At 42.9% G+C, this 24,101-nt stretch overlaps 2 protein-coding genes across 7 annotated transcripts in view; one reads left to right on the top strand and one right to left on the bottom strand.

Moving 5' to 3' along the window:
- Positions 1-698: 698 nt before the first annotated feature.
- Positions 699-24,101, top strand: part of LOC114875894 (lachesin-like) — a 195,859-nt gene continuing 172,456 nt past the window's right edge. For 5 of the 6 annotated variants that reach the window (XR_003789314.2, XR_003789308.2, XR_003789307.2 and 2 more), the window contains exons 1-3: positions 699-839; positions 948-1,039; positions 1,740-1,844. The gene's annotated coding sequence lies outside the window, so the exon portion shown is untranslated. Of the gene's footprint in view, positions 840-947; positions 1,040-1,066; positions 1,640-1,739; positions 1,845-24,101 lie in introns of those variants that run through there. The other variant, XR_003789310.2, reaches the window with a different exon arrangement.
- On the bottom strand, positions 2,139-8,706 carry LOC114875893 (UDP-glucosyltransferase 2-like). Its single transcript, XM_029186715.2, has 8 exons — positions 8,249-8,706; positions 7,072-7,142; positions 6,900-6,998; positions 6,462-6,601; positions 5,939-6,252; positions 4,758-4,977; positions 2,706-2,925; positions 2,139-2,581 (listed from the first exon to the last, which is right to left on the bottom strand). Exons 1-8 carry the CDS (start codon positions 8,435-8,437, stop codon positions 2,284-2,286), a joined length of 1,551 nt encoding a protein of 516 aa, XP_029042548.2. The 5' UTR covers positions 8,438-8,706; the 3' UTR covers positions 2,139-2,283.

Raw genomic sequence — 24,101 nt, 5'->3', positions numbered from 1 at the left:
ATGGGGAAACCTGAAATGAAAAGAAATGAAATCATATTGGAGTGTTAAGGACCCCGAACCACTGGTGACACTCTTTTCATACCGGCAATATGGCTTCCGGGGTGTCAGAGACCCCGAAGAGCCGGTGCCGCACTCCGATATATCATCCTGTGGTGTTAGGGACCTGGCGTCGGTAACGGTAGAAACTTTCGCGAAAGGAAAAATCATTAATTTCTTTTTGACGAACAATTTTTAAACTTTTATGATCGATTCTTAATCTACCATTTTAGATTTCGAGGAAGCAATTGGGGAGCAATTAAGATATAAATTGACATAGTTTGACATAGTCTTTTTGTATCTGTAGTTATTGCTTTTTCAAATAGATTCATTTTTCGCGCCGGAATGTACACGCTATTCAAATGAGAGTTTAATAGTAACACATTTTTTTATTGTGGCATTTGTTAATCAATTAATCCATTGCATAAATAAACACTGATTTAATTATGTCTAATAATATGAATACAATCTAATAGTATGAATGTTTTTCGAAAAAGAATTTTATAAATAGATGCTTTTTGACTACCGACGCCATTACCGCCACTTTCCACCGCGTTCTCTTACCCGCTGCAGTACGGTTCACTACTCTCGTAACTTTTTGCTATTTTTACATTAAAAACGTGGTGCTTCGTGTCATTAAAAGCACTGATTTGAAAGTTAGTGATTGATTTCGAGTAAAGAAGTGAAAGTTTCGTTGTAGATAGCTTTATTTTGGTATTATAAGTGGGTTTCGATTGTGCCTCGTGACAGATTCATGGGTGAAGCGTCTCGTCGAATTCTATTACACAAATTACGTCGAATAGGTAAATATATCATTATGTTTTGCTTGAATTAGTGTCCAGAGGTTTGTGTGACATGAATTGTCATATCTAATCGTTTAATTTTTGTTTGTTACAAATTTTTGAACGAAGTGAGTGGGTACGGTCGACCGAAGTTTACTTGAGAATCTTTGCCTCTTCGAGCCACTTTTATGTACAACGACGCAGTAAATCCACACGAGTTGGTGAGTCAAATATTTGAATAAACTTGATATATCTATGATAAATGTAAATTTTTAAACATATTTTCACAATGTTTCTCAATAGTCTTTTTATATTAGTAGTCACTGCTTTTTCAAATATATTCATCTTTTGCACTCGAATGTACTACGCTAGTCAAATGAGAGTTTAATAAAAACACATATTTTTTTATTGTGGCATTTGTTAATCAATTAATCTATTGCATAAATAAATACTGATTTAATCATGTCTAATAATATGAATACAATCTAATAGTATCAATGTTTTTCGAAAAAGAATTTTATAAATATTTGCTTATTTGACTACCGACGCCATTACCGCCACTTTCCACCGCGTTCTCTTACCCGCTACAGTACGGTTCATTACTCTCGTAACTTTTTGCTATTTTTACATTAAAAACATGGTGCTTTGTGTCATTAAATGTACTGATTTGAAAGGTTAGTGATTGATTTCGAGTAAAGAAGTGAAAGTTTCGTTGTAGATAGCTTTATTTCGGTATTATAAGTGCGTTTCGATTGTGCCTCGTGACAGACTCATGGGTGAAGCGTCACGTCGAATTCTATTACACAAATTATGTCGAATATGTAAATATATCATTATGTTTTGCTTAAATTAGTGTCCAGAAGTGTGCATGGGACATGAATTGTCATGTCTAATCGTTCAATTTTTGTTTTTTGTTACAAGTTTTTGAACGAAATGAGTGGGTACGGTCGACCGACGTTTACTTGTGAATCTTTGCCTCTTCGAGCCATTTTCATATACAATGACGCAGTAAATCCACACGAGTTGGTGAGTCAAATATTTGAATAAACTTGATATATTTATGATAAATGTAAATTTTTAAACATATTTTCGCAAAGTTTTTCAAATGGTATACAGTATATTTTAATATTTAATACTATAGGTAAATAAAATAGCTGAATAATTGTGCAGCATATAAGTACTTTTTTAACAATTTTTGTTACAATTTAACGATTAAAAGTTGCAAATGTCGGTGTTGAAAGCTCCTAGCTTCTCTTGTGTCGATAACTGAGTACACATACTTATCGAATAATGTTATTTTTAGAAAATTTTATCTTACCGTTTGATAGTAATAATTTTTATTCAACAATTGCATTACCTTACATGAATATTACAGTTTCTTTTTTCAATTTAAACTAATCAAGTCAAAAGACACTTGTACTTGATGATACAATCAATTTTAAGAAAATCAATTCCAAATTAATATCTATTCAGCTTTTTGTTTCCCAAATAGTATATCTCGACCTAGCATATAAATGTTTGAAACATTAGGTTTTAAGTTACTCAGCAATAAGTAACCAGCAGATAATAATATAATTAACGGTAGAACAAGAACTACGAATGTTCCATAATAATCGATCAACGAAATATCGTGACCGTGATAACGTAAATGCTTCCATTTCGAAAATTTAATAACGTGTTCAATATTCCAAACGGCACGGTCCATGGGTTTCACCATTTCGTCTTTTACGATCTCCGACATGATCTTCATATTATTATGATACCTAAAATTGTTAAGAATCTCTGAAAACTTGTAAATCAACGTTTCCGTTGAATTTCACTCGGGGCAAGGGTCATTGAAAGAACGAAATCCGGGAGTTTGCTAAAGTTTCGGTACGATTTACTCACGTTTTATTTTCTATAATGTCGGTGAGAGTACGGACGATGGATTCCTCAGTGACGGTATCGATGTTCAATGTAAGTCCGATACCGGCATCGAGGATTTTACGCGCGTTGAAAAGTTGATCCCCGAAAAAGGGAATGGCGACTACCGGGACAGAATAGTGCACCGCCTCTTGCAACGACTGCAATCCACCCTGCATCACGTAGGCCATCACTTTCGGATGCGCTGCATATAAAAGTAACGTTAGTATCGTGGATCGAGATAAAAATAAAGCTACCGTCTCTTATTCCTCATTCCGCGTTACAGTCTTTAAAAAGTTGCACAAGAGTGCAAAGAGTGCAGTAGAGAAACTTGCAACGACGTACTCGAAAGATAAAGATTTCCAATTATTCTCTCGTTTGTTACGGGAAACTGAAGGGGTTCATTATCGCCGATTGCGATAGCGTGAAATGAACGTTAAACGTTGTCAACGATCGCGAGGGTGAAACGTTGAGCAGGAAAGTTTCGTGGAAATCCGAGGGGTTGAATTCCGTAAAATTACGTAAATCGTTACAGCCAATTGAATTGAAATTCTCATTATTTGCATCGCGCCCTCCAGTTACGTTCCCTGTTTCCCACCATTCCACAGTCGTACGAACAGTCTGTCTATCAATGTATACGAAAGTTTGTACACCGACTTGTTTGTCAGAATTTCCCACGTGAATTTCGACGCGCTGGCAGCAGTTATCTTTTTGTTTCGTTGCGAATCGTTTAGATCCGGGGGGAAAAAAACACGCCATCCAATCGTCGTAACGAGAAATCGTTTCGTAAAGAAAAATATTCCGATCCTTCATTTGTCGAGCGACTGCTCCGACCATTAAGTTATTCAGAACTTTTCCACTTTAAACTTCTTAACATTTTCATTGCTTATTAGCTCCTATAAGCGGGCAAGAAATTTTCTTATCGCGTATTATAAGCGAATTAATTAATTTTGATAATCATAATCTAGGCAGAGCTTTTAAGTTTTGCATTTTTCTCTTGCTGTAATTCAAGTTTCGCTTTGGAACCTTCAATAGCTAAAGAGTTATAAGTTATTCAGACTGTTTTATCCCGGATCCCATCGCTGAGCACTGGCTGAAAAGCTTTATCGTTGCAGAGGAAAAGGAATAAAACCTTTTCTCTGTAACGAAAAAAATCTACTGTATGAAAATATTAATTATCCGATTAAGAATTTGTAATCTCATCAAGTATTTTGAATATTTTAATGACGCGTTTCCGTGCATCTTCCATTGTTTCGATCAATAGCTCGTTTAGAAATTCTGGAACGCAGCCCAAGGTATACTTAAGTATGCAGTCGTGATTATGCTCCACGTGTCATACTTAGCGCGCGATCGTTTAAAAACGAGCGTGGACGAGGTCGTTACAGAGCATTCCGCGGATGGAGAAAATGAAGGTCCCTTGTAAATGAAAGGACCAGGCAAAGTCGGCGACAACTTCGTTAAGTATCCGTGCATCCTCGAGTTGCCGTTTGAATCCTGTTTAACGAACAGACCAGACCGTCGCGTCCTCGTCGCGCGAAGTTTCCGCGAGTTGTGTATGTAAATCAAACAGAAACGCGATAATTAACGAACAGACACGTATTTACGGGAACGACGACGATTATGTAAGAAGAAATTAGGGGAAAAAATAAGAGGATCGTTTCTTGGAAAACCTTTCGATTCGGTCAGCTCTTATCTGTGGGTTAAATTTAAACCATCAAAGAGTGCGTTGTACGGGAACGCAAGAAATATAGAATTAAATTGGTTAAACGAAGCACGATGCAACAAGGAATCGGATAGTCTGAAACTTTCGATCGATAGTGTAATTTAACGTCCATCTTCGCGTTAGCATCCTTCTCTGTTTCCGCCACGTTAACGGGCTCCAGGCATTGCCATTCGGATAATGATTCCGGTAGGTGGACGTTGTTCAGAAGCTTAGCCATAAAATGAATATCCCGAAGCGGTCAATTCGAGCGTTCAAAGGAATCGCGAGGGACAGGATGGAGACAGAGGATCTGTGGACGGGGGGGTTAACCTTACCGAGAACCGCTTGCTGGGGCACCCATTTCACAAATTTGATGTTGCCTGGATGAATGGCCATGTCCCCGGCGTGTTTCCATAGAACTCTTTGCTTCAGCGAGCCAAGCGCGTTGTACAATGCGGTCAAAGGACCGGCGGGCAACTGATGAGTTTGCAGATTCGAGCCTAGAGAGAAATAAATCGCCCCGTGTACCGCGTTGTCCAGGAATTCTTGAATATCCTGCGAGGAAAGGTGAAACTTTGTAATGGATCCTCTTAATTACCCTTCTAATTTTGCGATTCTCTTAATGTTAATTTGTCCGTTCCGAAATATTAGAGTTTTTCCCTTCCTATAATATCTATCGAATGGTTAACAAGGTTGAAAACAGGGTGAAACAATGTAAGGTACTCGTCTCACGTGGAATACGGAAGGTGTATTGTTGTATTAATTACTGTGGGTCGCGCAACTCGTTGTTTGGCTCGAATTTACACGCGCCCGGATAACGATCACGTTTCCCGTTAATTCCGCGTGACACGATTGTCCGCTTGCTGGGAAACGTCTTGTCGCGCGAGGGAAAAAAGCGGTAGTTTGGGTTAATTTTCGTGGAGTTCGTTGATGGGGCGCGACGATAGTTTAGAAGAACGAAAAGAATTGGTAGGGAGAAAGGCAACCCGGGGGTCTTGGATTTCTTCCTAGTCAGGGGAACGAGTTTCGAAGGTGGAAATACTCTGGAAAAATATTTTTCCACAGCCCAGGCGGGGGATAAAAGGTAGAACGAGCGGTGGTAAATAGCAATGGCCTTTCCTTTACTTTCGTGTCGCAATGCCGAGCCGTAGGTAAACTTTTCCCCTTGTACCCCCGGTTACCAGCTACGTATTTTCCCCCGGAGAAATCATTTCCTCTGCCCGCTGTATACCAGTTTCACCCCTTGCACGGATAAAACTATGCGAAATAACGCAACCCGCTCCTCTAGGAATAATTGTAATTTTTTTCACCGAATTTACTTTCCCTCGTTGAACGAATCGATAGGAATCACCTCGACGAATAGGAACCGCGGATTATTTCGAATCGAGTTCGGCACCTCTGTCCTCGAAAATTACGAACGTTCGAGCGGGAACACGTAGACGAGTTTACCAGGCTGCGGTAAAATTCAGCGATTTCAGCGCGTTAATGGCAAAGTTTAGCAGTCGAAATCGGTTACCTTGGGCAACGATTCGCTCTTCTCCGTGATCTGGAGGCTGTGAACCTCGATCACATTTGGCAGCAGCGGTTTCGGATACCCGAATACGTGATTGTTTCCCAATATCACCAGACTAAAGTTCCCATCGATATCCTCGATCGAGATATCACTGCTCCACTTGTTAACAATCTTCTGGGCACTCGGCAAATGCCAGTACTTGTAGTATATCCTGGTCCACGTTGTGTATACGGTGTTCCAGATACGTTCGTTAAGAGACATTTTATTGGTGAAAGGGTAGGCCATGTCGGGGTTCAACAATGGGTCGTCCGGGTTTCCTGAGAATCACACGTTAGCTATTAACCCCTTCTTCCTTCCATTTTTCACTTTACCAACGATTCAAGTCAATTACCAAGCGAAGGAAAACGGGATTTCTTCGAAGAAAATCGTAGGATCAAAGTTTAAATTAGTTCCTAGCACGTCAATTTGTAACTGGTTTATAGTTCTGTCAACGATTACCTTTTGGAATCGCGTTTCAGAAACTTACCAACAGAATCCATAACGTAGGGCAGGTTGCCGACGCTCAAAAATCCGATGAGAACCGGGGAATTATAATGGTTCACCAGAGCGTAATAACACTGGTACCATAATTGTTCGATAATCACGGCGTCGAAGGTTTTGTTGCTACTGTAAAAAGAATATCGTGCAAGGATCGAGATTAGTTTCACGGATGAAGCTGTAACTCGATGGAATTACAGTAATTTCTTAGCTGGCTTCGTTGTTTTTCTTTTGTTCGCGACTCCGAGGGGCAAAGCAAACGCGACGATGTCGGCAATTTCTTTTCAACTCCCGACTGAAAATTGCGCTACCGTACTTTTCCTCGGCCATTATACCTCGAACGAGCTTACGAAATGAACTTTTCTTTCTTTCTTTCGTTGTTTCACGGTAACACGCGTTCATAAAGAAAATGAATATTTCGTATTACGAGATTAGATGGGCGATGGGCTCGCTGAACAATTGCTCCTCGCATAAATCGTTCGCCTCACGCATATTCTTCCGCAGAAGGCTGAACGGTCCCATATGCCTGCGAACGATCGATCCTTTTAATTCCTTTCCATTGAAACGTGAGAAATATGGGAAAGTGTCGAAACACTCACCTTAAACCGGTGCAATCTTTTCTTCGATAAGTGAACGACAAATCGACGTCCTCGTAGTTCTTGATCGGCTTCTGAAAAAGATTACATTCGCATCCGGTGAAATTTCTGTCTGACACGAATTTTCAACTCCTTCACCGCGATTCCCATAGAGAGCAGTTTGATCCCCTTTGTTTGCCCACGATTTACACGTGCAACCGAATTCCTTGATTTTCCACGGGCAAGAAAAAGATCGCGAGCATCGGGTCACGAGCGGGCCGCGCGTTTAACAAGAAGAAACGTTGGTAAGGGGTAAATTGACGCGGAACGAAGTTTGCGTAACTTTCGACCGGAGTTTAGAGCGAGGGGTAACGTAGAGAGGGAGACGAAATGGATCAGGGAGAAAAGAAGGGAAAAAAAAGAAGAGAGGCGAAAATGAACTGCAAGCGAAGAACGTGGGAAGAAGGTGTACGAAGGGGTGGAACAGAGTCAAACACCTATCTGAAATATCTTTCGAACTTTTCTTTACGGTTCACCGTGTTATTGAATTATTAAAGCGTCGTTTTAACCTCGTTAGAAACGTTTTCACGCCTTTTTTTTCATAAACTTTCCCAACGCTGACAAATGACGGAACTTCTAACGCAATTGTATCGCGTAGAAATTATTATACTCCGACTGTTTGCGACTCGATAACGTTTCTTAGCGTTCTTTCAGGGAAAATGAAAAGAAAACGCGATCGATTATGATTACTGGCCTTAATGCTCTTAGGGATCGAGTAAATATAGGGTTATCCAAATTGAGTGTCGCATCTTGAAATTGAAATAAAACGGGAAGTATGCGATTTTCGTATAGTTTCTTTATTTTAACACAAAGTCTGCTGTATGACATTAATTATCAAAGACAATATTATTTAATTTTTCATTATATTTTCATACAAGTGGAATTCAATTTCATCAACAGCGTCGATTATTGGCGTCGCTTTCCATAAACCTTATAAAAAAGATCTAATCACCCGATCTTGGTGGCAATTGGTGTCTCTAAATTTGGTCAAACGTATCAAGCTCGCAAATAAAATAGACTTTGAGTTTTATTTCAATTTGAAGATGCGACACTCAATTTGGATAATCCTATAGAAATAAATCGAAGAAGGGTGCGCGAGTCGAGGAAATTAAAGAGAGGAAGGTACAATAAACCCACTTGCCTTTGAGGGAATGGTCGATACGACGGTGACATTGTGTCCACGAGCCGCCAAAGCTTTCATCAATGCTTGAAAGGGTTGTTGGTGGCTGTAACTGGTGCTAGGACAAATTCCAAGAATGTTGAATCCAACGGTGGTTGAGAATTGACGGAGTAGTAAAAGTACGAACGTGAATAACGTAACGAATTGCATGTTGTCGCGAAACCGTGGTATCTCGATGTAAGACAGACCGCAGTGTTCGAGTGGCACGAGAAATGGTGTTTCAATTTTTTAAACGAGAATCGAGGTTTGTCGGTGTTACGCGCCCTTTTGTAAGAATTTCGAAGTGGATAAGAACGAAGCGAGCGTAAAGAACGAGCCGCTTGAAACATTCACAACATGTTTCACGATCAGTTTCCTTCGGACCGCGATAAATAAATGAAACGATCGTACATCGGTCGCGTATTTCTCGCACCGCCTCGCCGGACAAATAATGCAAAGCCTCGTCCGACCAGCGACAGATATTTTTATACATCCTACGATACATAAAGGCTTCATTCAGGGACCGAGAAGAATTTCATCCAGTTTATTCCCTTATCTCTTTAACCCGTTCGTCTCTGCGCGCTCGGAAGTCGCCTACACGTTACGTGAAACGAAGGCAAATTAATTAACTATTTTATCTTTGAACCTTGAATGCAAACGCGTGGGTGATAAAATATAGATACTTAGGTGTCGTTTCCGCCAGACTTCAATCATCAACATTTCACGGTTTTATATTTAGTGGATGGATGTTGGGTTTATTTTACTTCTAAATCATCTTTATCCAAGTATGACGAATATTTCCTTTCTTCCATTCTAAACGCAAATGGCTGCTGCCTATACATTTAAATTACCAGCCGGTCGGCGAGGCAACGATAAGAAAAAAATAAGTCAGAGAGGGAAAAGCGTCGGGTGAAGACGAATCACCGAGTGTCGCGCCATTAGCTTCGATGTACGCTTCTGCACGGAGCGTCGAGAGGAGAATAGCTCGGCTCGGTTCAGCGTACGGAATGATGCGGTCGCTGGTACCGAAGAAAAATCGGTTCACCGTCTCTAAAGAAAAGTTTCAGCCGAGAAAAATGTCATCCGTTCCCGTGAAACTATGTCACTTTTTCTCGTTCACCGATTTTGCCCCCATTTTTTTACAACTATATCGCCAATGTAATGACTGATGTACCTATTTTCGTTCGACGATACATAGCGCAAGCATGTAGTTTGAAATTTAGTTCCATAGATGGTTTCTTGGCCCGCTGAATTGCCTCGAGGACGTAGCGAACTGTACTTGACCATAACAATAGACGAAAAAAGCTGCTACCGCAGTTTTCGAGGAGTTTATATAATACGCGATAAAAAGTGGCTAACATATTACGGAACAGATATTTTTAGGGTACTTACGATACTTCGGTAATAACCCGTTCGATCGTCCGCGTTTCGCGGGAATAGCCGGGAACAAAGGGCGCGGAAGAAAGCGTTGGGTCCAGCGTAATCGCTAATTAAAAAACTAACGAGATCGCGCGATTGCGGGTAGCGGAGATAAACGCTTGCGGACGGAAACAAAAGATTTTCACACGGCTGACGTAAGTACGGCTTTAAACGCGTCGCATTACTTAGCAGCCGTAATAATAACCGAGACACGAGAAGTGGCTCGTTAATTCGGGATATTGTGCGAGTCGTTGCACGGTAAAGGTACATCGTTTGCGGTCTCTGGCAGAAAAACGTGAAAACTTGTTCACCCTTCCACCGTTAACAAAAAATAATTGCGCGCATCTTTGATATCCGTCGCGGTTGAATCGTTTCGAAAGTACAGCAAGATTTTCGTGAAAATGTTGGATGTCGTTGGGGAATGAGACGTTTGCAGGGACGTAATAAGCCGCGTTACGATTTTAAAGAGCACTTCGCTGAGACCGATGGAAGGGGGTTCGGTGGGGTGGAAAATTCGAATCGCGTGTCAGAATCAGATGCGTCTGATAAGGGTTGAAAGTAGTCGGTGTCGGTTGGCGGAGAGGGAAGATGGTCTCGAAACTCAGACGAACAAGTCAGAAAGGAGAAGGAGGTCGGCAACCGACAGTGGGACAGAGTTTAATAAAGAGTAAGGTTGGCTGTGGGGGGCGCGAAACATTTTTCCAATCGGGCTTCCTTTTATTTCTCGTTATTTTTCTTTCGGGCGAGCGGAATATTTTCCGCGCGATACCGTGAACGATTTTTTTCCTCTCGAAGAGGTCAGACACGGAGAGTCGAACGGTATCGAAGCGCGTTGCGGAGAGTCTCGATATTATCGACAGTGGTGATATTAATTTATCCGGGGGCGGTGGAACGATAAATGACAGCGGGACAGAGAGGAAATCCTCTCGCTGGACACGAACGATCGATCAGCTTGCGAACACTCGGAATATCTGTCATCCGTAGTTTAAATTACTCTGTGAATAATCCAACGGGTATCCCGATGGTGGAATAAGGGAGGCGGGTCAGAGAAAGGGGCTTAGAGGGTAGTGTCGCGGCGTGGGTGGGAAGGCGAGGGTAAGATAACTCGTGTGCCAACCGCCCCCACCCTTGTCAAGCCGCAACACGAGCCACGGTTTAATACAATGCCGTGGAGAATGGTGGTAAGAGAGAAATAGAGGCTTAACGCGGAGAAAGAGAGCGCTCTAAGGGAGCAAGCTTTCGGGACGAAGAGAGAAAGTTTAGCCCGACAGCAAAATGCTGCGCGTGTCACTAAGTAAGCGTCTAGATTTGCTCGTCCTTCTCTAGCTTCTAGAAAAGCCAGTAGACTGGCAGAGGATGTGTCAGCTTCAGCTGTGTACGTTTTGCTAGATCCCTCCTCTCTTTTCCATCCGTTTCCTGTTCCCCAGTTTCTCCTGATTCTCTCCTCTTCCTACGCAGATGTCCACCCTGTCTTTGCCTCTTGTACTCACTTTCCTCTCTACGATTGTACGCCACCCACTTGCGGCTCTCTTGCTGTAATCCTCTCTTTCGAGCGTTTACTCGCGTCTTTGTCTCTACCAGACGATTCGGCCCAGCGGGGGCCCAAAGCTTTTTGCTCGGACGCTTATGCGACCGAAATTTCGGATATCCGCGGCTATCTTCTCGCGGACCGCAACGTTTCCTTGTCAGAAATTTCGTTTGTTCCTTCTTGCCTCCAACCGACTCGGTTATTTGCTACTCGCGTAAGCCGATCACCGCGGATTAACGCCGCGATCGTACCTTTGACGGTGTTGCGTTTTACCATCCGTTTGTAAACGGTCTAACCAACGCTCCGATAGGGAGATCGATTCGCCAAGATACCGGGTCTGCGAAACTTTTCGAACCGCCAAGCGAATTTCGGTCGCAACGGATCCCATAGTTGAGCTTGCGGTTCGAGTATCAGAGGGAGGACTTTGACGCCGTCTAGAGGTCTCATCGATACACGTCCATTAACTTTAGGAGGGTCTCGTCGAGCCGTGTAAACCGTCGTTTCGCTCATTAGCAAGCGTGTTCGGTGGCGCGAATCATTCCATTCACCCCACCGACGACACACGCGGTTACAACGTGTGTATATATTCGTGTAACGATCCGCAAGGCTGACGTTAGTCGTCTATGCAACAGGAATTTAAGTACCGTGATTAGAGTTCCCGTGGGCCGGCCAACTTAAGGCGGTGCAATTATACGTATATATACCGAAAAGTACATATTTCCCACGCGTATGCTTTCTTTACGAACTGCTAGATGAGTTTACAGGGCGACTAATGAAATTATTTCTGGTCACCGAGCGGCGTAATCGTGTCAGGAGAACTTTCCACGTTTCTGTGCCGCGACAAGGGCCATCCGGCAAGGGAACGTTTTCGCATGGTTCTTTGCGCTTCTCCCAACCTACCGAAAGATAAATATTTGCGAGCCCTCCATTACGCTTTATGGAATATTTCGTCTCTTTTTTTTCTTCCTCCTTTATTTCTCCTCCTTTCATTTTTCCTTCTTCCTTTAGCTTCCTTTTTTCTCTCGCTTGGCCGCCGTACGAGCCGTATAATCATCGCAATTTGCTCGGGCGCTTGGCAAATTTTGCCAGGCCCATTGCTAGGAAGCCACCCGTCCGTATTCCCTTCCGCGCTCTTCCGTTTCCTTTTTTTTTTCTCTCCAACGTTTCCTCTTTACTCCGCGACTCCACCCCCTCTCGAGTGTATTTATTTTCGTCGTGTTGGATCGAAACGAATCCAAGCATTTCAATCTCGCGCGGCTAGGTTGGACATTTACGAATTTCTTAAAACGGATACTCGTCCTGATAAAATTTACGCTACATCCTGAGCGATACGTTGTCGGCGTTACGAGGGAAGGGGAAAAGGGGTCTAGTCTGGCTGTGCGAGATGCACTCGAACAGTTCTATAGGAAACATCATTGGCACCATAGCTATATTTTTTTCCTGCATTTATTTCAAGTTCTCTAATAGTGATATAAAAGGATTTGGCTCTTTTCTACATCAAGGGTACGTGATCAAGCATACCGTTTTAAAATTTAAAACAATCATAAATAAAACCAAATACATCAATCAATAAACGATCATATTCGTAAAATCGTAATCATTCTGATCACACACACAATCCACACCTCACACTCATACATATTTTATATTGAAATATATCTATCTTACGAGGTTTTGGCCGCAAGGTCTTTTTTCCTTGGGGGAAGAAAGTTTCCGATGATTTTTATATTTTAACACCTTTTCTTTCGCGTTAATTTACCGGAATCGCGAAACTCGGGCAAGTAGCTTGAGACTTCCTTCAGCCCCGTACGATTCCTGAAACCTTAATTTCGCGACTTTTCAACGTACCGGGATTTAAGTAGGTCCCCGAGAGAAAGACGTAGGATCCCACAGGGACGTGGAAAGTTTCGGTTGCTTTCGTGTTTTTATCAAATACGGGAACTTCGTTATCTTTTACGTTTCCCTTTCGAAAAAACGATTCGATTCCGTTCGTTTAAAGCGGCTGCTACTTTAACCTTTCGCTGTCTAATCGGGAAACGAAACAAATCTCAAAGGGACCAGCCTCGGGCACATCGTAGAAAGTGCAACCGGAACTTTCCGTGCAGTATCGAAGTTCCGTCGAGGGTAGGTATCGCCGCGCGCTTGATCCATTTACAGGATCAGCTCTTTCGCGTAGGTAAAAATAAGAAATCGATAGAACACGCGGGTCATCTTTTTCCCTCAACCTACATTTCTACATTTGTACCCGGCCAATGTGCACGGAACGATTTCTACGTCACGGGAATAAAAGACTGTTGGATCGAACGATAACTGCCGGGAAGAAACAACCGTCGGAAACCGCACTCTGTAATTCGAGGTGCACCCTGTTCGAAATCAGCCAATCGTTATTGTCATCGTTGCTACCTTAACGTTATTATTCCTTCGCCTCCTTCGAACGCGTTGCGAACTATCGGGAGAAGGAACAATATTGTTCCATTGTTATCGGCTATTCTTTCTTTCATTCTTTTACTTGTTGCTAAGAGGTTTGCTAACGCGTTCATTCCCACGGATAAGCGATAGAGTCTCGAACCTTGATTACATTGATAGAGTGTACTAGCGTTGGTTACTCTACCAACTACTTCTCCGAATTAAGCTTAATGGTGGAAGGCTATAGATGGTCGGCGATCGGAAAGCGTCGCTATCCCAATTGAGAGCACGATTCAGGTTGCAGAGTAAGGTTACAGTATGAGAAATTCAATCGAAATCATTTGATTTCCTTCCTGCTTTGATTTGTGTAATAAATTGTAGGAAAGAGGTTGAAAAAGATACGCGTAAGAGATTTCTTTTGCTTTGATACCCGGCAATGTTGGCATAATTGAAAAGTCGGTTTAATCGGGTTGCTGTCGTTCTCGCAGTCCATTAACGCGGGAATAAGTGTCAGAAACGCGATTCGCGTTGCAACGACGGGTCGAAGGAGAATGTTGTTCGGCTGGTGTCAGCGGATCGATCAATTAATTTCGCTCGAGGATCCTGCCTGGTACACGCATCCGTCTACTCTCGCCTCGTTATACGGGAAATATCCCGCAAGACATATTACTCCCTTTTTTAATCTTTCGCTACGACCGATGCGTGGCTGCTCTTTATCGTGGCGTATCCTCTCTTCGGCTGCGGCGTATTGTGCTTCGCATTACAATATTGCGAATACTGTCGGTGCAACCGAGAGAAAAGGGAGGGACTCGGAAAAGGCCGGGGAAAAAAGGGAACGTGGAATATAGAAAAAAGGAAAAAAGAGGAAAGACAGAGAGACGAGGGAAGGAAAAAGGAAAGAAAGGTAAAAACTAGCGACACCGATACGGCCGGGCAGAAGAAAGAGAGAAACGAAACGACAAACAGAACGGAACGCTACCAACACGTACTATCCAGGGAGCGTGTAGGAATGTTGAGTAATGAAACGGTCAGAGACAGAGGTTCTCTAATCCCGCTGGATATAAGATGAAATCGTTCGGGGAGAGGATAACGACTGGTAAACCGATGAAACCGAAAGAAAATCCGCGATCGTTAAACCGGGAGCATCGGCATCGTTTGCCAGATTAGCTTCGATCACACGTTCGAGATATTCCTTCGTCACGCGAGATTGTATCAGAAAGATCCACTGCCTGGACGCGATTTGACAAAATCTCGATAAGAAATTCGTCGAATCGTTTGAAGGGCTTTTAGGGGGACAGTTTTCTTATTTCTTCGAGCTTTACATAGAAAGAAACACTGTCGTTCATAAAAATGGTGTCACTTTCCCTCCTGTTTTCTTTTTTTCTTCATTTAATAATCGAAGACGAGAGTCAACGGAGTTACCGGCTTGAAAATCGAGCCGTAAAATTATAGGGAACGAAGGGAATCGTCGATAAGAAGCAATCTGTAGGCTCGGGAGGGGCGAAGGGTGGCGAATTTTCGCGACGCGGTCGTTGAATCAACTTAATTAAACTCCTTAATCCATTTCTATAACGTCTTAATTCCGTTTCTCAACGAAACTCCCCGGAGTTCTTCGGGTGGGGGTGGATGAAGTTTCAGACGTATTCGCGTGTCAGTTTCCGCATTAGAATCCAACAACGTCGAGGATCGCGGAGAGCACTCGCTCGGAAAATGAAATACCGTTTTGCGCGCGAAAGCTAGATTACGACGCGATCGATCCCGAGACTTACCGATCCGGGAACATTTAAAACGCCTCGTTTCCGATCATGCGAATTATCCCGGTTTTTGCAACAAAGCGAATAATGGAAGTAAACTTTAAATTTATAATAACGTTTGATCGAATATTGCCAAGGCGAATGAGTTACGACGATAGATAAACGATGCACGAACGCGTACATACTTTATCTTTATCGAATATGAAACATTTTCTTCTTCAATATGCATTCGCGCGTAATGTGTTTGATGGCGTTTGAATTACATTATTTAACGGGTCGATCGGGGTTTATTGAATTTTTTCTTTAATGCACAGGAACCAGGGCGATCGTTCATTTTTTATCGGGTCGCTTGAAAATACGATCATGCACCGAAGCATTATACGAAATGACGCGACAATTCGTTAACGTGCGAGTCTCGCGGGACGGTTTAGGTAATGTATATTGCATAACTTGCAGCTGCGTGACTGCGCATTCTGTGTTCCACCCACGTTTAATTCTCTCTTTCCGTTTCTCTCTGATCACAGCCAACTCTTATTCCGTCCCGCTCTGCCGTTACTCTTTCCTGAATACCGACCGTTGCGATTCGATTTACTAAAAGTCAAATAACACGGCTAGTTAGGCAAGACGGTAAACCGTCACTTGTTAACGTTAATTAACACAACGAATCGAACGCATACGTAAAAGTGCATCTTTAATTAAGCCAATTAGATTCGTCGTATATTATTTATGCAACGAAATTTCACCCCTTGCAAATACAGTTGTCACCACTTTGAAACTGCACCGAGCACTAACATCTATTATTCCATTTATTGTAATGATTTAGCTACATCCAAGCCACATTAATATGATTGAAAGTCCTGTGTTTACGGGACGGGAGATTATGGTTGAATTGACTGCACGTTCGTGCAGTCAATTCAGGTTAATGATTTCGCTGTAACGCTTCGCCGTCGACTCATCGTTCGCACGCGTCGCGGAACGCGAACCAATTTTCGACGCTAATATCTGGCCCAGTTCGAATTTGCATATTTTCTCACCCTTAACGCGGTAAAAAAACTGGTTCATAACCGTGCAATGGTAGAACAATTAGTCACGTCGTATTCGAGAAAACTGTGTCCCGTTTTTGTAATTGCATTAAAAGATAAACATTTTCCCGTCTGATGAAAATGACCGCATCTTGCTTTGGTGTTGCAACGCGTGTACAGGTATTTTACATCTCGGTGTACAAAAATATGAGAGAAAAGGAAGGCGAGCATTGGCGTAGCTTGCGGGAAAAGCAGACTTTTCAAATTCTATCATCATGAAAGGCGATTTTTCGAAATTAAAATGAAATTTTCATCATTCTTTTCGGTGCAAACGTTATCGCAAATTATCGTCTCGCGTAGATCATTCGCAGTAAACTTTCAACCGATTTCATTGGATACAAATCAAACGAGTCACTGGTTAAAGCTGGTAGGGTCATAGAAAGCATCGATAAACGTTCATAACATTATTGAAGCCGTACCGCGTGCGTTTCTGTACAGTGTGCAGCCCATAAATCGCGTACGCGAGCTTTCGTATCGATCGTCATCGCGGAAACTCGCCGGCACGGGTACCGTTTCGTGAATTCGTACGAGACACGAATGATCGCGAGTCGATGGATCGAGAGAAAAATTGTAGGTCTAACAAACTCGACCATTTCGCAACTTCCTTCGGTAGATTCGAGGGATCTGCTTAACGATTCCAGCGCGGATCGTTCCGTATCGAAATAATCGCGCGTTGCATTCGCGTGACGACGATTATTGAATTTCCGCGTCGACGGAAAGCGAGGTTCGCGTGACGATAGACCGTCGGTATCCTAATATTTTCACGTGGTCTTGGCATGGCACGAAGAAGGTCTCGCGATTTTTCCACCCTTTCCCTACGCCATTGTCGCTCAGCGGACAAAGGTACATGGACTGCATCAAATGTATGAGCAAGATCGTCGTGAAAGAAACATTTCACGCTGATTACACTCTGTCTACGAGTACGGTGCACTGTTCGTCTGCCCTTCTGATCTGCGACGAGTTGCTCTTTAGGAATATTAATCCGAGAGGCGTCTTCCGTTGAACCCTGTAATTGAATACCGTTGCCGAAACGAAAATAGGTATCATTTTAATCATTGAAAATTAAACAGTTCCTTTGTACGAATATATACGGTGTTTAATCCTGCTACATTGTTTGTCTACCGATATGAAAATGAATAAACACGAAAGATACTCCGCAAATATGGAACGAAATAATACGCTGACGGGTGAGTACATCGGGTAAGGGGTCGAGGTACGTACACCGGCAATTACTCAGAGAAATGTACGCGGAGTATGATCGATGGTAACGCAAGAACTGTGCTGATATAGTCGAGAACTTCTTTGTAATGTTGTATCTACTAAGAGCTTTCAATCATCGAATCTGAAACATTCGTTACCGTTCGGTTTCTACGGTAAACATTAAGGGTAGCCAGGTACCAGTTCCACCCTCTTTATCATTTTCTTCCATATCGGTTGCTTACGTAGTCGAACCAGTGACGTTTGTCCTTGAACCCGCGAATAAGTGAATTAATCGTGGGTATACACGCGAGGTAAAGTTGCCAGTGTAGGTGGTGTAAGGATTCCGTGTAGACAGCATGAAATTTCGACGGGTTGGAAAGAGTATCAGGGTGCCCGGCAGGCACGACACGAACCTGCTCCCAAGATATTGCTACTTCGGGGCTGGTTAGACTTTCTGCAGTGCAGGGCATTCGAAGTCAAAGGCAATTGCTTGTTTATAGGCAGTATCCAATCTACATGGAAGGGAAGAGGGGGTTGCCAGGGGTTGTAGGGCGAAGGTAAAGAGAACGAGGGGCGGTGTATAGATCGCTACAGGTGCTTGAACAAACAAGATGTAAATTCGCTGTGCCATGGACCACGGAGGAAGCAAGTAATTAGATGCGTTGTTGCGGGGTCCACCTTTGAACTGGTGCTCCGGTATTAAGGGCACTGTTCCCCCTTCTACACCGCGTTACCACCCTCCTCGTTCCCCTCTTTGGCCGACTGTGTTCCCTTCGCTCAAACGGTGCTGCAACACACGCACCAAACGATCCTGCCTTTATATACCTTGAACAGGTTCGAGGTTACGTTCCGATGGTCGCGCACGTCCACGTGCTCGATCGTGCGACAAGAAACACCGTAAGGATACACAAATCTCGATCCTAGATGGGTTCTTGTATCGCTGTGCACCCATAGGGCAGGGTCCCTTTTACATTAATTTAGTCGTGTTTAACGTTTGTTCTTCTCTTATGGTTTCCTCTCAATTTTAAAATATCTTTGCTTCTTCCCTTCGTCAAAGGGAAACTTTCTTAACTACCCTCGTTTTCTTAGCAATTTAAACGAAACTCACCCTCCATCGCCTTCTTCTTTGAACGCAGTCGTACACCAATAGGAAAATGGACAACAAATTTTACGACGGCACCTGTTCGCAGGGGATGCTATTCTCGATAGGGAACGGTTTAAGGATATTTTTTGACCAAAGTTCTCTCGGATCGAAGACTCGGAAGGTGATGGAAGTCGTGCTAACAAAAGGATTCCGTTAGTTCAACAAGACCGCCGTACTAACTCCTGTCGCGTTTTACTTTCCACCCGAGCGTAAAATCTTTTCTTGACTCCTTATCGGTTGAGCCGTCTAGAAGGAAAAAAAGCAAGGAGTTAGGCGGAAGGGTCTGTAAACTCGTCGGAGTAGCAGCAAAGTCCCTGAGGTAGCCTCCACTTTCAGTATTTACTAGGTTCGAGGAAAAAGCAACGGTGCTGCGAAAGATCGTGGCCGTTCCTTCACCTACACCCTCTATATTTTCCTCCGCCCTTCGCCATAGACCAACTAGGGAGGGCTAACTCGGCAATTCGAGCCCTGTCCGTGTGCCTGAATTAAATACCCCATGAGGGACATATGTTTACGAGCTTTCTGCTTCTCCTTACCATTTACCTCAACATCAGCATTGTTTACGGATAAGAGATTTTTACGCGACTTCGTCTCTCCACCCGGTTCGTCCAAGTCGTTTAACGATTCTCCACGTTTTCTGCTTCGATTGCAACTTAATTGCACCCTCGAACCTTCCGACTTGGGGAAATTAATTGTGCACACGTAATAATTTTATGAACGAAAAACTCCTGTACGTCGCGACGAGACGAAGACTCGTATCGAAAGGAATTTCCTGAACGTCGTAACGAAGGTCCTCGAACATCCGCGGAGTTCAGCAGCCATCGGACAAACGAGCACGACGAACGAGGGTGGGAAATGCACGCAGCAGAGACTATATTCCCGAACTATATCAAACATCAGGACGGTTAATATCGGATTCCGTTAGAGGGAACGAACGCAAGGGTCGAACGTGTTTCTCGTTAAGTGAAGCAATTACCCCGGACCTATCTGTTACTTACAACACCGTCAGCAACCACCGCGACCTTTTTAGTTTTGAAGACTGTCTCAGCTTTACGTCACAACCTGCGCGCATCAGCAATTTTTACTCTCACGAAATTCTTCAATTTTCATCAGCTGTTACGTCTCCTCTTGATCGGGCGAGGGTAATTTAAAAAAATTTCCTGACCTAATGAGCGAACGACGGTGATATCTGAAAATTGCATCGCGGGTTTTATATTCTACGTACAAATGCGATAGGGTTTCTGTTTAATTTCACTTTCGTCGACGAATTCTCGAATCTGGATAGATAGATGTTCTTAGCCGACGATAAAACGGTGCTATCATTTATCGGCCTCTTTTCACTGTCTCGTTGAAAGATAAGTAAATGGATTCTCTTCGTTAGAGAGCGTTAAAAGGTTTCCGAGTGAAATGTCATCGCGGGTGATATAAAAGTTCTAGGCAGCGACGAAGGGATGCCCGTCACGGCGAATTCAATTATTCTGTTTATTCGTCGCGTATCCGCGGGTCATCGTCGCGGAACGAAGAAATTGGCCCCGGTGAACGGGTATACTTGCCAATTTTAAAACCGTGGCTCGCGTCAATTTTACTTCACGCTACGCTGCACTCGATGCATCGATAAACTTGTAAATAATTAACGAACGTTGCTCCCAGGATCGTTAACATGCAACCTGTTATTGGCCGTTCCTATTAGAGGGCATTGCCGCGGATCATGTCGACGAGCAAAATTCGTTCCACGGTACACGCTTTTACCAACTTCCTCGAGAAATGATCGTAAGTTTCGTGTTGAATCTATTAAAATGCATACACGCGGTTCTCGAACTTTCGAAAGGTTCGACGTTAAGTTGCATCGACACTCGAACTTCGACGTCGTTGCTGTTCGGGAAAGGGTTTACCTCGATTACGTGGATTTTCCCTAACTCGAAGAGGATCTTTTTGTAATTCGATCGGTTTTATGCTCGCTAAGCTGATCAAGATTCATCCGGTCTAAAGATTTTCGGTAAAAGTATAAGAATCATTAATTCATTTTTATTGAGAATTCTTTATTTTTCCACCCTGCGATAGGCCGGACTATAAAGTCATGGGTCCTCTGAAATTGTAACAGGATTTTACTAAGTTTTTCGCCTCTGTACTTTAGTATATCACTTTGATCGATAAACTACTTTTCTCTGCAAATCGATTGAGTTCAATCTTTATTCGATAATTAAAGATACTCAATAATTATATTATCTTTAATCGGCTGTGTACTGTATCGATCTGGCGCGATCGTCGAATGGTGAGATATCAGTCTCGTAAATTAGAAAAGGCTCCTTGGAGTCGTTCCTTTTAAATCCAAGATGAATCGTGCCGTTCCATCGCCGTTTAACGTATCCGAGGCGCACGGTGCAATTACGAAATTACGGCATTCGAATAATTTATAGAGATAGTTTTGCGATACTCCTCGTTCCTTGTGTTGGACGAAGCAGATGAAACGCGTACCGTCTCGAACTTCGAATAAGGGAAAGAGAAACAGTTACTCGTTTAAAATTGAAGCCACTTTTAACGCAGGAGATTTCTTTCCCTTCTCGTTACTCAGCCGATGGTACAGGTTGATTGCAAGTTTTTCTTTTATAAAGGTACAATAATCGGGTACCGCTTGACGAGGTGATATAAAAATAATGGGTTAAGTAGAGAAAGGCTACGTATAATGGAACGCTTGACATTCTTTTGTCTCGCGGGGACGACCTATCTTGCTAGATCATATCGGCTAATTACACGAAAGCGCAATTATTGACCAAGTTCGAGACGGTCGAGCCGGTTATTCGATGGCTAAGGAAAGGTCGAAATTTTCTACACTTTCTTTTCTCGAAGGGGTGGCTGGGTGAACGGTTGCGAAATAACTTTGCGCAATTTTTCGTCCGATAGCAGACGCTTTACCGTCGAGTACTCGTTTAAGAGTAACATTACGTTCGCGTAAAGGTTCATTCGAATAAAATGAATGGTATCCAGCTTTCTTCCTGTTCCATTACCAAAACGACTACTTTAAATTCATAATTTTTATGAGTGGTTTTAAATTAAATATAACCATTCTAAAATAAGTCGCACAGAAATCAGAAAATCAATTCTTATGGTATATAGAGCCAAATGACGGTGTGTCTGATTTATATGCAACGCTAATTTTGTCCCAGGTAGATATCGGGTACATCAACTGGTACATTTATAAACGGATGAAACGGCGTTCTTGAAATCCTCTTATTCAGGAACTGAATGAAAATAGAAGGGATGATTAGAATCGTGAAAGCTCGAACGAACCACGTACCGTTATAACGCATTCGAATAATGAAAAGCTATAGACGAAGAAAGTTGAAATGGCCTTTGTACCTTTCGCCTTCCTAATGAAAATTCATTCTGTTCGTCGTGGATCTCGCGACTGTGAATGTGGGTAACGCTGGGTGTTGGCAGGAAAAGAGTAACGACCGATAATGAGCGATTCTCGGCCATTGGAAGCGTTAAATTGATTTAAATCGCGGGAACGTTGTGCGGTTCGAAAGGCAGGGAAAGGGATTTCAAATTGCCGGCTTACGTTAGCTGGAAAAAACGCGAGAGCGTGAATCGCAGGTATTTGTAATCCCATCGAGGTACTGTGAAAATTCTTCTTCAATTATAGCAAACGTTTTTCCACGCATTAACCGAAAGAATGAATTACCGTGGGAATCGGATGCATCGATTATTTGCTCGTTATATCGAACCAGGCCACTTACGTAATTTCCTGTCTATCCACATTTCATATTAGAAGATGCGCATCAAGAGCAGACAGGGAGGGTTTCCTCGAAGGCATTTATGCCGGGATCTGTACGCTTTGAGGGTTGCGGACCTAATAATCGACCGTTATGTACCCCACGGTTATTCCCTATCTCCTTTGAATTCCATTTCAACGATCATTTACGTTTGATTTCTTCGATCGACTCTTTCATTCCTCGGCTTTCATTTCTAACTCTGGACTAAAATTTTTAAGTCTCGGACTTTGAATTATTTCTTTCTGTCTCAAAGAATTCATCGAGACACCTAATCCTTTGAATACCAAGAATCTACTTGGACTTGTTTTTGATTTTCCGTCTCGCGGTCTTCATTATCAGACTCCTTCTTCGTTCTATGTTCTCCAGGTTAAAATCGAAACGTTCGTCTGGTTCAGGTCTGCTGGATGTCGAAACGTGTCACGTACGACGAGGTCGGTTTTCCGTCTGTCTGCATGTCGCGTGCTTACGCACAGCAGCAAGGATTACGTGTCACAAATTGGTATTACCAGGCGCGAGAGTAGACACAAAGACAGGTGTGCACGCGGCATTTCCACAGAAGTGTTTCGTAGTGCTTCCAGCATACCTGATGCGATTGCGCCCGGTAAGGTTCGAACGGGTGGACGGTCCTGTGACAAGCAATTTGCTTTGTAAGGAAATAATTGCGAGCGGTTACGAGGGTGGTCCACGAGGGGTCGGCAACTCCAACTTTAGATTTTACTACTTACCAGCAGGACCGCAATGTTGCGGTTGTAGATGATTTCAAGCTCGATCGCGAGCAGTAAAAGGGATCAAACGTTGAAACAATGAAACCAATAATAATGACGAATGTGAAATATTTGAATTAGAAATTTGAACAGGATCCAGGATAAATCAATCATTTTAAAGATTTTTATTTCCTAGTTACCGTATTTTACCGGATGAATAGATAATGCTACTTTAAGCGGTTGCAACGTCCGTTAAAAGGACGTTAAATACATTTTCGCGCTCGCCGAAGCAAGTTGGATCCTCGTCTTCCAATTAAACTTTGGAATTTCCTTCAACTTCTTCGCGCAACTTTTCCCGCCTCGATGCCTCTTTGTAAACGGCATTGCTTTTATAAACTCTCGCCCTGGAAATTTGTGTGTTTCGCTCCGTATCGCAGGATCTAGACCGTGCCATAAGGATCCTTTCCTTTTGAATATATTTTCTCGAGCCTCTTGATATGCCGAAAGATTACGAGCATAGATTTTCAACCGACTAAAAGAGACCGTTCAATCGTGAAAATATTTTTATCAAATCTACGATGACTGGTATCGTGAAATCTCCTGGGACTTCATCGTTCAAAGAAAATGGAAATCGCACAATAGGATAGGTTAAATGATCGTTAGTCGAGTTGAATTTTCCTCGGCGAATTAAACGCGATATCGTGTACAGTTCGCGAAACATACTGTCGAGTGGTACAGAAGCGACACGAGTTCCCTCTTCTTGGTTGAACTTGGGTGAACAACGAGCTGAGGTTCCCAGGTAAACAGAGTGTCATCGGGAGAGAC

This window comes from Osmia bicornis, chromosome 13 (genome assembly GCF_907164935.1).
Source record: "Osmia bicornis bicornis chromosome 13, iOsmBic2.1, whole genome shotgun sequence".
NCBI lineage: Eukaryota > Metazoa > Arthropoda > Insecta > Hymenoptera > Megachilidae > Osmia > Osmia bicornis.
This window is presented reverse-complemented; position numbering and strand designations above follow the sequence as displayed.